The 15465-nt window shown below is 37.5% G+C and overlaps 1 protein-coding gene across 1 annotated transcript in view; it reads right to left on the bottom strand.

Moving 5' to 3' along the window:
- DICER1 (Endoribonuclease Dicer) overlaps window positions 1–3636 on the bottom strand; it is a 47666-nt gene extending 44030 nt beyond the window's left edge. The window contains exons 1-4 of the mRNA XM_051216930.1: window positions 3521–3636; window positions 1766–1907; window positions 1508–1725; window positions 535–762 (exon numbers count right to left, since the gene is read on the bottom strand). Of these exons, the coding sequence (XP_051065566.1) occupies window positions 535–762; window positions 1508–1725; window positions 1766–1907; window positions 3521–3610 (678 nt within the window). The 5' untranslated portion in view covers window positions 3611–3636. The remainder of the gene's footprint in view (window positions 1–534; window positions 763–1507; window positions 1726–1765; window positions 1908–3520) is intronic.
- Window positions 3637–15465: the final 11829 nt, after the last annotated feature.

Here is a 15465-nt window from a genome sequence, read left to right as displayed (position 1 = left end):
ATAAAGTCGACAGTAATTCCGATAGATGATTTCGGGAGGAACTTTCAAAAACAACAATCATCTTGGTCTAATACTAAAAGAAAAGCACTTTAAAACTAAGGTGTGAAATAATGGCCATTTTGTTATGCAGTGTAACTTCACAGAAGTATAAACCCTTGATAGATTCAATAAAACCCAAGAAAACATATATAACCTAAATATTACAAAGTTCAGTTTGGATGACTGGGACATTTTCAACCTTGGGTAGTTTGTGAAACACATAAGTATTGTATTTAGAATTTAAAGTCGGATATATTGTATAAATGGTTGGTCATTTAAACCAGATGTCGCACAGCCTTATATAATAAGGAGAATTCCCTCAAGAGTGTACTAGAATATTACTTTGGCTATTATTTTATAACCAGTTTTTTCCTACAGAATGATGCGATCCATAGTTTCAAAGAAAATAAAAATATGGGACTATAAAACGCATTTAGGTTTGACTAGACGAACACTTGAAAAAATATAAGGACTACGTTTTTAGATTTTGGTTACCTTTTCTGGATCTGTTATTTCCCTGGGTAACAAGGCCGACGTAAAGCATAAAATTCTGACTTTTCCGGTTACTGATACATTAAAATCACGCATATTTGGTTCGGTAACCATTTGTTCAAAGTCTTCTGTGTTTTGAAGCATCGGACCATTTGGTCCAAACACTATTGATAATGGATGACTTGAATCTAAAACCATATGACATTCATCGACTACCAAGATGTAAGAATACTGAAAGACAAAAAATTATGGCACAAAACTCGTATTAATGGGTTTTTTAGTAATTCGATATTCCTAAGATTGTTTCAGATATATTAAATCAACTTCAACGGTAATTTTGAATATGAATGGGAGAGATAACATTCATTCTTCACGAAACAAAACTGGTCATATTAAGAAGTATTGAGTAAAAAAATTCATCAACGAATAAAATTTTTAAGTAATGACATTTAGGGTTTATAAGGACTTTAACATCAGTATTAAAATACCCCTTCAATATAAAAAATGTCATCTTACTAGACTTTGTCTGACCGTACAACATTTGAGTTTAGTAAAATTACAGCGTAAAAACCCATTAACTATGTCGATTATTGCCTATTCACAGTGAATGGCTTTTTTAAAGTACCACGCTGCTTGAAGTTGAACTAAATACATTTAAGAACAGTTGTATAAATATATGTAGCCTATCTTACTGTTAATATGAGTCCTTACAAGAGCTGAGGATTTCCTAGATAATTTTCATTAAACAACCAAAACCTGTGATTGAAGGCTTCAAATGCGAGTAATCTAAACAACTGCCACAACATATACCTATGGGTTCTAATTTAATATCTGTTCCGATGGGAAGTTTTAATGTAGATTTGGTAGTTGAAGATGATCACATTGTGTGAACTTTAAAGGTTATCTAGCTAAATAAACTTTAGCGGAAAAATTCTGTATTGATTTTTCCGATATGCTAGGGAATTAAAAAGCTTACCTGGAGAATAAAATTTGAGAAAAAATTAACTGAGGATAGCATTATGATGGCCGGAATCAGCCAAGGTGACAATAGGACAATATCATATTTCCGTACAACAGAAGTTAACCAATTCATGAGATCTTTCTTTTTGTTGTTTTGTTCATCATATTTGAAACCATAACAAGATAATCCAGTGTGATGGGTAAAAAAGTTGTCTATTGAATTCATTTTATCGTCTAGAAGGAAACAATGTACACTTAACAATATAGAACTAACCATCAGTGAAGTAAATTACTTGCTTGCCCGGATTGTCGAAGCGCATTTCGCGGATTAGATTTACGACGAAAAACATTTTGTTTAGTTCATTTGATGAGCATATAATTGTATTTCTTTCGTAGGCAGCATCTAGTAGGTCTAGCTATGATAAGTAGTGCAAACAGAAGTAATGAGACAAAAAACAGGTATTAAGTTGGCGTATGGCACAGCAGAAGTTATTTTAAAACCATAAGGATTATGGCATGTACGAAATCAGTGATTCTGTGCAAACTGAGCAAACAGAACTACACACATTTTCCGAAAGTATGGGGGTTAACTGTTCCATTTTTCAACACAAATTCGAAAACAACACGTTCTACTATTTTCTGCCCTAAAATCATGATTAAAAATACATAACGTACAATTGTAACAGAAAAATGTGAAGTATGACCACTCTCATCTAAAAGTGAGGATTTTCACGTACACGTAATCTGGAGGAAAATTACTTTTAGAAATTGAAATCTTGTAAGCACAAATTCGAGTCACCCAGAATTAGTGTTGCGACCGACAAACGTAAAAAGAATCAAGTTTTAAAATATGTCAGTATAGTGACAGACGAAAATAACAATAAGATGAAATGTTTTGAAAAATTGTTTAAGAAAGAAATTTTTAGCAATCGCCTTCAAAACATGGCTTACATTGGGTGAAAATGGTGTTTTAATCATGAATAAATGTCTTCACAGCCTTTTTAGATTGAATGCTTATGAGGAAAAACCTGGATGTAACCTGATCACCGGTACAGACCGTTTTCGTAAATAGTAAAATTGTTTTCAACGTAAAAAGGTGACCAAAATGTAGTTTTTAGTATGTTAACGTCTCAAAATCTAAGTCACTGCTCCAAAGTTTAACTGGTAACCAAAAATATATGGATAAAAACATCATTCACTGACGGGCATTAGACGCTGGAAAAACAGAATCACAGACCACTCTAAGTATTGCCGTGAATGTTGAATGTATCGGGAATACATTAAGATAATATCGCCAACGAAGAGAAGATATTAAATTACATATTTCTACAGACGGGTATCACAGTACTCAAGCCTGAAATCGAGTGATTACCAATGTGTTGAACGATATATTTGCTCCCCACACTACAGTCTTTAAAACAAATATACACGTCACTGAGAAGTCTGTACTATAATATTTGCAGAAATGATGGATAACATTTATACTGATTGCCTGTTAGGTTATTACGATATTAGTGGTAGATTTATGGTCTACGATAAACGCTTTGATTTTTAATCTCAATCTTAGTAGAAAAAATCCTATTGAGCACGTCGCAGCATTGTTTCTTTCATACTTTGATGTGGAGGTTCTCAAAGCCCCACTTTTGGAGAACAATTAAATCACACAAAACTAACTTGTGTTTAAGTGAAAGGCTCACAGTTCAGAGTATGAAACCACCTAAACGAAAAGATTTAAGAGTCGTGATCGAAAATAAACCTAGCAACATGAAATAAGTGATGAGCCACAATTACGTTGACAAGAGATAGATAATTATGTCAAGAATTGATATAGTTCATGAACTGGAAAGTTTAGAAGCACAGACGGACTTGTGAGAAGATGCTACCTGATTACTTGAGTGAAAGGGGAGACCGTTATTTTCGATGTACGGTGATGCTGTTGAAAATTTTAGGTAATATGTTAGTCTATCTTAAACCTGCGCATTGTTGTGAAATTTTGAGCCCACGTAAATACAGAAACACTTTTACACACCTGATAAGGCGGCGGAAGAAAGTGATCATTTGGAACATTTTTCAAAATTTTTTTAGCAATCTGGTACTTAACATCTCTACGAAACACCATCTCTACGAGTTAGCAGCTGTTCAAGGCCAAATTTGTTTTCACCGCTATTTACAACGTGAAGTATGTTTTGTAATGAGCTGAAATAATCCAGTTCACTTCTTTGTGTACACGTCCTGATATTATGAAACACTCTCAAGAACGTTTCTTGGTACCGATCTGTGCTTAGACGGTGGGTTATGAAAGTCATTGTGAATTTATGTACTTCATTTTTGATAGATTTCAAAATTTGGAAGGAAGGATGGAACCTATGTTAACTCCAAAAGGATTCATTTGTTGGTAATCGAGGCTTGAAACCGAACTTTATGCATACTCATATTAGAAGACAATCTACTATAGGTAGGAATCAAAGGGTATCTTCTGTGCTCTGCGTTCTCTTAATTTTGACGAATAACCTTACATATCAGCAAACATGTCCTCAAAAAACGTAGTTTTGTTAGTTAGCGATATTTTTCCCGACCTCCTTAGTTTTACTTAGCACACTGTTGCTGAATGAGCTCACCATTCATCGTCACCAGGTCACCATTATGTACTCCGCGCCATGCATCTCGCGCAACTATCAGCCTGTAGTAGTATTGATCCGTAACTGTACGATTTTTGAAGCTGGACGGATAGTTACTCAGAAAACTTACATCCTACATGTAACACTAAAAGTGGTTTATACGGAAACAGTAATCGAAATGGCATGGCATGACGACGTGGTCACTCTATGTGACCTCTTTCTTTTTTGTATTAAGTATATTACTCTCTTCATAGCCGAAGTATATCCTTCAGAAGTGATTAACGTCATACTGCCGACTGCCACGACAGGTCTAGTCAGTGTAGACTATGCTTTGACTTCAACGTGATATATTATAAACTAAGTTGTCGTTTCATGGAAAATCTAAAATTTTGGGATTAGGTCTTTTATTATAGTAACACAGGCAAATATACTATTACCGAGTTAGACAGAAATTCTAGATTGGTGATATCAACCAAAAAAATGCAGTTTGTTATTAATTCGCATATTTACTTTAATCTAATAGATTGGGTTTAACTTATGCAAACACATTATTCTATTAGTCTGGTGACTCGTACTCACGTGCAGTGTATTATAATATTGAGGAGTATTCATAGTCACCTTGCCAGCTCGATCGATACGAATTACTGATCTACTACTTCTATGATTTTCCATTTGTGGTTCACTAACAAGCTTTAGTAGCATCTACATGCTTCAGTGAGATAGACTTGTTGAAACACCAGCCACTAGCAAATATGGCGCTTGATCAACGTAGGTATGCGTAAACTCGCAACTGATGTGAGCAAGGACTGGATAATTACGTAGATGTAATTCGGTATACTATTTCTCCACTTGTTATACTAATCTATTCCAAACTATGGACTCTTGCTTAGTATATATTTTTTTCGATTTACAACTATGCTGTCCTACACTTTCGGCTGCCGTTAGTTGAATTTCGTATTCCTCCATGATCAAGTAGAGAATATAACACATAGTTTCAATTATAAACGCTTTTTAGGCGTTTTTAGTCTTTCAATAAAAGGATATGGTCGTTTAGGGTCGGTGGAAATGAATGAACTCCAAGACCTTAAGGATCTCAATGATATTCAACGCGTTGTCCCTCTCACTTCTTAACAGAGAATTCTAAACACAGTCGAACTATGAGCCAAAAATAAAGGGGTTCGAATCTTTATATAATCAATGATAGAGGCTTCAATAAATATCTTATCTAAGCTGATTAGTTAATGCAAGTAATGCTTAATACGTTGTATCCAACCAGGATCTAGAGTGGATGCTCGACAGGTTTCCTTAGGCTTAGGTATTGTCAGCAAAGTTAATAACGCCAGTTTTATTGTCGACGACTTGCAGGGCGATCCGTCTTGGGGATTCGCTTGCCACTACAATCTTATTTTACATTTAAAATGCTTCGGTTTTTGTCAGCGATGGTTAATATATGGTAGGTATAATTGTGGTTAATTGCAGCAAACGTAGAGGACGCAACAATGAGAGACTGCCTTCAGAATTCAGCTACACAGAAGAACTTGTGTCAACTAATCATTCAGATTTGTCTGAAGTGCACCTTTAGAAGAACTGCAACTGAGCATTGACTACGAGACATGCCCTAAGCTTCAATGATATAACTGTGTGAAAATTATTTATTAGCATTTTACAATGTTATGGAATGCAATATTTCAATGACTATGCATGAACATCAAATCTAAAACTGTCCGCTGCGGGTATCAAAAGCGTCTGAATTCGGATTCACGCTGTCCTGAAGCAATTTCCATCACATTTGCTACGAGTCTACGACAGACTTATATAACCGATTTCCAATGAACTAGCCTCATGACAATAATCTAGTGAAACTAGCTTTTTTGAATGTCATGCAACAGTTATTTATATTAGTAATGAGTTTATAATCAAGGAGTTAAAACGTGTTAGTGGTAAAAATAGATCTAAAATGAATTAGCTTGGTAAATGATCAATATTGACGCTGAAAGTTTTAGTTTCGACGAGCGGTACGATTTTTGTTTTTTATCGTGACCAAATCCTATCACATTCCATCTAAGGCACTTCTCTTTCATTAGGTGATTAGGTAGACATCTTTGTACTTCTACATATTTGATCACGTTCAATCATACTAACTTTATCAACAAATATTGCTCCCTTTTTGTTTGTTCTCTAGTATTCATCCGTGAAGTATTTATGATATGAATGCCAGAAAAACAAATCGATGTAGAATAATGGACACCGTGTGACTAGACAGTTTGCTCCGAATGGCGGTTTTCAGATCTGTTAAGCGAATATCAACATATCTGCCTTGAATTTCCGTTTTGGATAAGCTATCTCGTAGACAATGATTCAGTGACTTACCCACAACCAGTAAACCAATAACTCTGAAACAACCACCAAGATCAGTATTTAACCCATACTACTCCAAAATACAGTTTTCTCACGTTTGCCTGCTCGATAGTCAGAGTAGAACAGGAAAGCAACAGGTGTATAAACCTCTGTTGTATAATCTATTTCATAACTCATACTCATGTGATGACAGATATTCATTTCCAAAATACATGTTAACAGAAATACAAAAAATACGAACTGGGCATGTTTATACCTAAGGAGGAATAGACTTATGTAACAAGTTCGTGATCAAATGAAGGAAGTGATTGAAGATAGAATATACGACAGTGATTCATTTGTCAAACTAAAGCGTACAACCAGGATAGTGAAAATGTTCAAGTATTTGAAAATCATACAACTATAAATAAACGTCACTCTTCTTCAGACTGTTGCTAAACTTTTAATTTCGATGTTTTCATCCCAGAAACAATCAGGACACTAGCATCTCACTATTTTGTTTCATTCACATTACTTTCAAAAATAATTCAGCGAAAAACATAATAAACTTCTGTAATAAGGATAGTAATCAAATATTGAAATCATGTAAGACCTAATATGTTGCATTCAGTTAGACTGCTTTCAATGCGTTTTCTTTCGGAGAAGGTTCTGTACACACTTATCTGGTTTATAAGTTCCTGCAATTATGAAATTTAAAGGTTTCTATATGGGTTTTGTCGGGGTCCTTGCTGAAATGTATCTACTACATCCAAAGGCTGATCGCCTGCTCAAACTCTAAACAAGCTCTACATGTTGGTAGGAGGATAGATCAGCACAATTTCTCACTAAACCAACCTCGCACCTGGTCAGATTAATTTATGATTTTACCTGATCCAATGCTTTATCTCCAAATGTGTTAGGTCATACATTTGCCATATGGCTGCCTTTATTTAAATAATAGCTGTTTATTTTTATTTTAAGGGGTGTGGACTTATGATGTAACGCTTATGTCTTCCTGGTCGATTTACATGGTCTAATAAACTTAAAGCTCCCCCAAGGACGAATCAATCAGTATACTGTAGTTCCCTCATGAAAATATGGTTGACGTTTGTTCTTTTCGTCTAACCTGAGATAAAAATCGCTTTGGGACTGCATGGTGACCGTTTTACGAGACCAGGACGATTCTTTATGATGATCATTTTTAAGTATTTCAGACCCATTAGTGCTTGAACTTTCACGCTTTATGGTTGATTGTGTGAAAAATGTAGAGGAGATATTCCCTCTACCTCGGCAGCATTGAATTTACTCATCAATAAGTGATGTCGTGGTTGAAATATCGACGTCATTATAGAGCATGAAATATGGTGTAGTTAATCATCCCCAACTTCCGAGCCCGAACTAGTGACGAACAAATGCGCATTGGTCCGTTCATTCAACAACATGTCCATTCACTGACACAACAGCACTGAAACACTGCCAAATACGACTCTCTCGTTTTCTCGATTGTTGAACTTCTGTTCACGTTAATTGTTGAGTATGCATTTTCTCAGTTATTTCAGGTTACTAGAAAAGTAATAAGGATCCTCCGGAATCGATAAACTGAAAGATAAGTAAAAAATAAGGCAGCAGAAACTGGTCGGGAAATAAATGTTATGATTTCAAAATGTTTAACCTAGTTCTTAACACACGCAAAACGGAAATTCGGCTGAACATTATGCAAGAGTTGGACAGAGTGTGACTTTAATAATTAAAAATAACTCGCCTTATAGATATTTTAACAAGTCACATTAAAATGGATAGTAATCATTGTTGGTTAATTGCTTGACATATAGGCACTACAAATATTTTGTGTTTAGAAATAGAAAAGCAATCAATATTTTATAAATGCTTTTGGTTTTGTCTTTGGCTTAAGTTAGAAAGCCAAATAATTTTCATCTCGGTGTGGTGTCCGTATGAGATGATTTCCAATGGCATCTGCATTAGTAGGATTACTGAAAGAGCGAACGTATAAACACAGAAAGGAATGATCGCAACTAATGCTACAGTTAGTTTGCCAAATTTGATACGAATTATTTGGTTTCGTGAAGATTTCCTCGAGCTTATTATTACTTAATCTTGATAGAATTTAGTAGTACAACTAATACACAGGAACTGTCATCAAATCGTGATAATTGTGTGCATTCGGACAGATAGCTAAGAGCAGTTCGTTAAACATGGGTGTATTCATGACAGGCATGCTGTAGACTCAATGTTATTTATATTCATGCCTACCGGCTGATGATACATACAAGTTAGTTGCAAGTATGTAGTTTAGCATAAGGTAGAAAAGGAAGTACTTGAAATTGTGGTGGATCCCAGCAAAAGAGCTTATTCAAGATATATCAATACGCAAGGTTATTCATAATATACCAAAAGAGTTAACAGTAGAACCCTAGGTGTCTGTCTATGAGTAAAACCAAAAGTTAACAAATTACAGTTAGAATACAAATGGTATATTAAACAAAAAGGTAATAACAGTTGTTATGAAATGAATATTACTTGTAAGGCGCTCTCTGAGATAACGACCACAAATGAGTTCACTTGATTAACGAAGATTCCTCTGAACGAGATGGTACCAACGGCGTAATGAGAAAGACTGTATCCAATAGTATTATTCAATAATAATCCGGGCCAAAGATTAAACGTAGTGTAGGGAGGCCTAGAACGACGTTATAACATTATTATAATCTTCAATAAAAGGCCGTGGCCAATAAAGCAGAAGAACAGACGGCGGAGATAGCATTTTATATTTCAACCAACGCGGTGGAATATTCGTATATAAGTATCCAAACAATTATAATCGTTTTTTAACAAGTGATACAGAAAAACAATAGATATTCAATAAAAATGTGGCTACATATAAAGTATGACAAGTTAGAGAAAAAAATGCGGTTTTTATTTTATCGTTACAAAAAACACTGAATATACGTCACCATAAAATATAGTGAAGATTTTATCCTATTTTACAAAAAATCAACATCCAAATATGATTGGTTTAACACAGTATAATCCTGATTGTTAAAAGCTATATAATTCTTTGATAATTTTGATTTTGATTATTACCCTGAAGAAGTCCAGACAAGTTAGCTGGACGAAACGTTGGAATTAGTTAAATTTCAATCGCTGAGAATATTTCAAATATAATTTTCACATATAATAGTGAATATAAGTTGTTGAAATCAACACAGCCAAAATGCCACAAATATGTGACATGATATTGTGAGATGCTTCCAGTTAAATAAATTTTTACAAGATGATAAATAGTGGTTGATGTTCATGTCGTTGTCAGGATGAACACAATTTGTAGCCAACAGAATTACAACTTCCAGCTCATGCCTATGATAATGGCTTGAGCCTTGGTTTGTTTTGCGATAAATTCAACACCTTTTTCAGTTTGCAAGAGGTTTGCTCGACAGCTTAGACTGATTATTTCCGTGCATGATTGTGTTTCTAAACCTCAAATTAAACTGACAAGGTTTTTTAAGATGTTTGTTAAGTGAGCAAGTGATAAAAAAGCATACTGAAATAATCTGTAATAGATAAAGATATCTGCCGGAAAACAATACTATTTAATGGCAATTGTAAGTCAATTTGTTGACCGATTTTATTAATTTTATCAATCATATTACGTGATTGTCAAGTCATGACAATGCTTTATGACGATATCCAGGAACTATTATGTTTAACTAGTTATAGCGTTGATTGAGAATTAGCCAGTGGGGAATAGGTATTATTTTAAGTGATTCCGAAATATCAGAAGTTCGTAGCACCAATTGATCCAAGCTGCCTAATAATATTTCAATTTTCGATCCAGAAATATTCGTTTACTAAGTTTTAATTTTAATAATAGTCTGTGGAGTTTATTTAGAATATTTGTAATGACTAATCTAGTGGTAGTTTAGTCATTATATCAGTGTAACACTATTGTATCTAAGTTCACTGACTGTAGTATCTAAACTATGTTCAACGTCTTTTTAAACAACTATGACTGTCCAATTCATAAACCCAAATACGTATTGCAAAAACGACTACGAACGGTTTAATGAAAACGTTAAAAACGATTTAAATGATTGTTAAATTTAGAAGGCATAGAGACGACGTTCGGAAGACTGTGTAACGTAGAAATGGTTCAGTATGATGAGAATTTGTCTCAGGTTCAGTGAAGTAGTCACGGCCGTAGGCTTTCCTTCCCTGAGTTCAGAATCAACCCATATTTATAATGTGACTACGAATTCATTTGGAACATTTTAGAAAGTACTACTACATCAGGCTTCTCAGATAACATTGTCTCTACCAAATATGCAATTAATATATTATCCAAATTGTCACATATAATATAGTCTGCAATGTTTCATCTGTTAATAAAAAAATTTAGCGAATATCAGATTGATTATTCTGATCTTCAGTCTTCAGTAATAGGGATACTAGGTAGGTAAACCTGCGTTAATTCTGACTGATTGCCTTCGAATGAAGTTCCAGTTTCTCTCTGAAAATATTCATTGATGTTGCTGATACCGCGCGTTCCGGTCATTGACTACTCGATGAGAAAAACGGGACCCTACTTTAAGTTTATTAGATCGCGGTTTGTGAAATTTTTTGCTAGGGCCTCGGGGATTATTGGCGCTGGAGGGACCTCGTTCTATGATATGACAAGGGAAGAAGGTTTGGGCGTTGTAAGCGCTCGTAGTAAAGGAGTTAAGAAAGACTCTCCACTAATTTTATCCTCACACTCTGAACACGCTCAAGTGAGTTAGTATCCTTGATCAGACATGGGCTAGTTGCTTGGATACAGTAACCTAAGTGTGGTCTTACATAGGTGAGAGACAAATTTCCAAATATCTTCTCGTTAAAGCATTTGGATGCTCGGCGAAGCGACGCACTAAAATTTTTGTTTTCAAGTCATGATCTATTATTACTCCTAAATCTTTATGTACTTGAACTACCATCACTAGTATAACGGTAAATATTACCCTGTCCGACATTCATGAGCATACTCTTCCCAAGATTACCTTCCAAGCTATAACCACAAGCACATCTAGCTAATTCATCTAAGTCAGCTTGAAGATCAAAATGATCAGCCTCACTTCTTTTTTGACCGCGCTTTTCGAACGGGAAGTTTAGTCCTAACGTGATTTGCATTTATCAAACTTTTGCTGTGTTCTTACGCAACAAAAGTACCATTTCAGTTCTAAAGAATCTATCCTGAGCTATACGTTCGGTAGATTACTTTTTTTTTGAGTTTCACTATATTTAATAGTTACCTGTGGTTTTGCCTCAGCTTACTATTCGGTTTTTTTTGTTTTTCACGTATAGACTAGTTTCAGTTTATATCACTCGTTTTGTCCATTTTTGTCCGTTTTCAGTGTGCTTTTTAGTGCTTTTTTTAAAAGGTCCTAGGCTCTTGCAAGCATCTATAACATAATTTGCTTCAACACCGTCATGAAAAACTCATGCAAACGTCCGGGATGCCGTTTTGCTGTCACAACTGGCATGCAGTGCGACAACTGCAAAGGTTGGTTCCACGAAGCATGCACAGATCTGACAGCAACTGCTTACAACAGACTCAGCAAGTCAGAGCAAAAGTGGGTGTGTGTCACGTGCAACACAGACTCCGTAGTCTTGCTGAGTAACATCATTGTCCTACTGACAAGTCTTCGGAACAAGTTGTCAGTTAACTTGGAATACGATAGTAAAAAAACTGATATACAAACAAGAGAGTGCAACGGACTCAAAAACAGGGATATCGATAGGTATTCCATCGATGGAGCATCCATCCACACTAACGACGACGTGTCGAGGCTCAGTACCATCATTACGTCGACGGTACTGAACTCCCTAGGCAAACTCGGGTCTCCCAGCTCAGGGTCCCCGAACACAACAGTGGTTGCCAAAAACCCTGCATGTGATTCGACCCACGTTAAGAGAGCCCAAAAGAACCAGGCATCACCGCCTAAGCCGAGCAACCCAAGAGTTGCTGCACGGAAAATAACTGGTAATTTAGTCGCACAGTCTACCCCCAAGACTGTTCGTCCGGTCAATAAAGAGCCCATGATTCATAAACGCACACTGACCTCCAAACAACAAGTTACTAAACCTGAACCCATCGTGAAACCTGGTAAATTAACAACAGTTCGTGACGATTCTCTCATTATCATGAACCTCGTTGACAAGCCTGATCTTCCTCTCAGTCTGCAGGACAAAAACGACAGGATGCTCTGGGGTGAATTGAACAAGAAGCTCGAACTTCCTAGAATAGAGCCTTTGACGGTCACCCGGCTCACTCGAGGAAAGGATTCTAAGCATCTAAATCACCCGAGGCTTCTCCGAGTAACACTTAAGGCTGCTACCGACGTAGAGGACGTCTTGCTAGCAAGCCACTTGCTGAAATCAGATGGTAACGTAAGAATACTGCCCGGCATACCGTACTCTGAGCGCAGTATCATACGAAACGTCCCTAAAGAATCTCGTGAGAAGTTTTTCCGCGGAAGAAACATAATTGTCCAAGGTATACCGGAAAATGCAGACCCTACTCAATCAAATTCTGACATCAGGGAATGGAAATTCATCAAACAGTCCTTGAGGCTCAAACACATACTGACTCAGCATGTGACGAGACTAGCCAAGAAGGACGGTGATCTTAGACCCCGTCTAATGAAGATAACCTTCCCATCTTCCCACATGGCGGCTGCAGTTCTGGAAGCATTTCGTGCTAATAGACGTCGATTGCCACCTGGAATCCACATGCACCCGGATAGGCCATACGAAGTTAGGACCAAGAACAAAGACAAGTTGGAGCTGACCATTCCACTTGTGGACTGTCTAAACGATAAAAAAAACGTGTAAAGGACAGGGCCTACCACCTCGGCAAACCTCACATAGGTGGGCTACCTGTCCATTCACATAAGGTTCATACAGAAAAACAGGACGAAGCTCACGCGTTCCAAATTGAAAGCATAAACTGCTTATATATGAACGCCGCGAGTCTACCAAACAAACTGGATGAACTACGTGAACTAAGCAACGCTAATAAGGCCCATCTGATAGGAATATCTGAAACATGGATATCTTCTCAGTTCTCGGACCAAGAGTTAGCATTGCCTGGGATGACTTTGTTCCGCAACGACAGAAAAACAGGAATTGGGGGCGGAGTAGCCATATACATAAGCTCTTGCTTGGAGGTGCACCGGGTTCACAACCTCGAGTTTAACAATCTTGAGGAATCCATATGGTGCTCTGTAAGATTGTCTAGTACTTCCAGGTGTCTAGTCGGAGTCATTTACAGGAAGCCAACTGCCGACACCGAGTACGATAGTCGTATGCTGGAAGGACTATCCCGCTCTATCCGTCTCGGTTTCACACACATCCTGATTCTAGGGGACTTTAATCTCCCTAGAGTCAACTTCGCGGAACACACGTACACTGGAGGCGACAACTCAATTGAAGCTCGGTTCTTCAACCTCATCGATGACTTGGGCTTATATGAAAATGTGAGGTCGGCAACTCGTTGGAGAAACAGTCAGACACCATCGCGCTTAGACTGTGTATTCACTAACGAAGAATTCCTAGTCGACAACCTCTCAATCCTGGCTCCTCTGGGAAAAAGCGATCATGCCGTCATAGCCTTCAGTTTTGTCATCAAAACTAAGCTAAGGTATCCCAACAATAATTTGCGTTGGAATTTTAAACGGCTGAATGTGCCAGCTCTACATGACTATCTACAACAGGTGGTTTGGGATGTTCACCCTCAAATCGATGTGGATGGTCATTGGGACTTCTTACTGCACACGCTCTTATGTGCTACAGACCATTCAGTTCCTCAAACGGTTCCCAAAAGCTTCAAGCCACCTACAGTAATCAAGAACCGTACCCTTCGCCTCCTAAGCCGCAAACGGCACTGTTGGGCGGAATACAAACGAACTAATAACGATGGAGCGTATAGGCAATACAAACATATCAGGAACACATGCACGAAGGCTATAAGAGAAGACAGGCTTCAGTACCAAACAAAGCTTATGGACAAATTCGCCTCTAACCCTAGAAGCCTATTCCGTTATGCAGCCTCTCTTCGTCAAGCCAAAACAGGAGTTTCTCAACTGCTAGGTCTTAACGGCCCGACCAACAACGATGGCGACGCCGCTAACCTTCTGGCGGCCCATTACTCTCAAACATTTCAACCGGCTGACATCAACTTTATTGACGACAGTCTCATCTCCAACTCCACAGGACTTTCTGAAGTGGACCTAAGCGCTGACTTGGTGTTCCGGAAATTGCAGCACTTAAGACTTGACACTTCTCCTGGCCCGGATATGGTTCATCCTGCCATACTGAGGAAGGCAGCCTCAATCCTGGCAACACCGCTTAGCGTGATGTTTTCACACTCGCTTAGCCGAGGCAAATTACCGGAAAACTGGAAGTTGGCTCACATCACACCAATTTTCAAAGGTGGTCGACGCAATGAACCTTCAAGTTATCGGCCGGTGGCTCTTCTGTCATTACCTTCAAAACTCATGGAGTCCCTGATATGCGACGGTTTAAATGACTATCTACTGTCCTTAAATTTCTTCTCACCCCAACAGCATGGTTTCAGGAAGGGTTACTCTTGTATAACCAACCTGCTGACTGCGGTGGACAGCTGGACAAGCATCCTCGATTGCAAGGGAAAGGTTGATGTCATTTACCTTGATTTCTCAAAAGCTTTTGATAAGGTTAACCACTTGTGTCTTATCAACAAGCTCAAACGACTAGGTATCAAACCACCTCTAATCGATTGGCTTACTTCATACCTAAAAAATCGACACTTTAAGGTTAGGGTTAATTTCACTTTATCTCAGGCTATGGAATGTCCTAGTGGGGTCCCCCAGGGCTCAGTACTAGGGCCTCTTCTCTTCTTGATCTACATAAATGATCTTCCTCAACAGGTAACGTCAGACTTACTACTTTTTGCCGACGACGTGAAACTTTGGAGAGAGATACGCAACCA

The sequence above is a fragment of the Schistosoma haematobium genome, chromosome 6 (assembly GCF_000699445.3).
Source record: "Schistosoma haematobium chromosome 6, whole genome shotgun sequence".
Lineage (NCBI taxonomy): Eukaryota > Metazoa > Platyhelminthes > Trematoda > Strigeidida > Schistosomatidae > Schistosoma > Schistosoma haematobium.
This window is presented reverse-complemented; position numbering and strand designations above follow the sequence as displayed.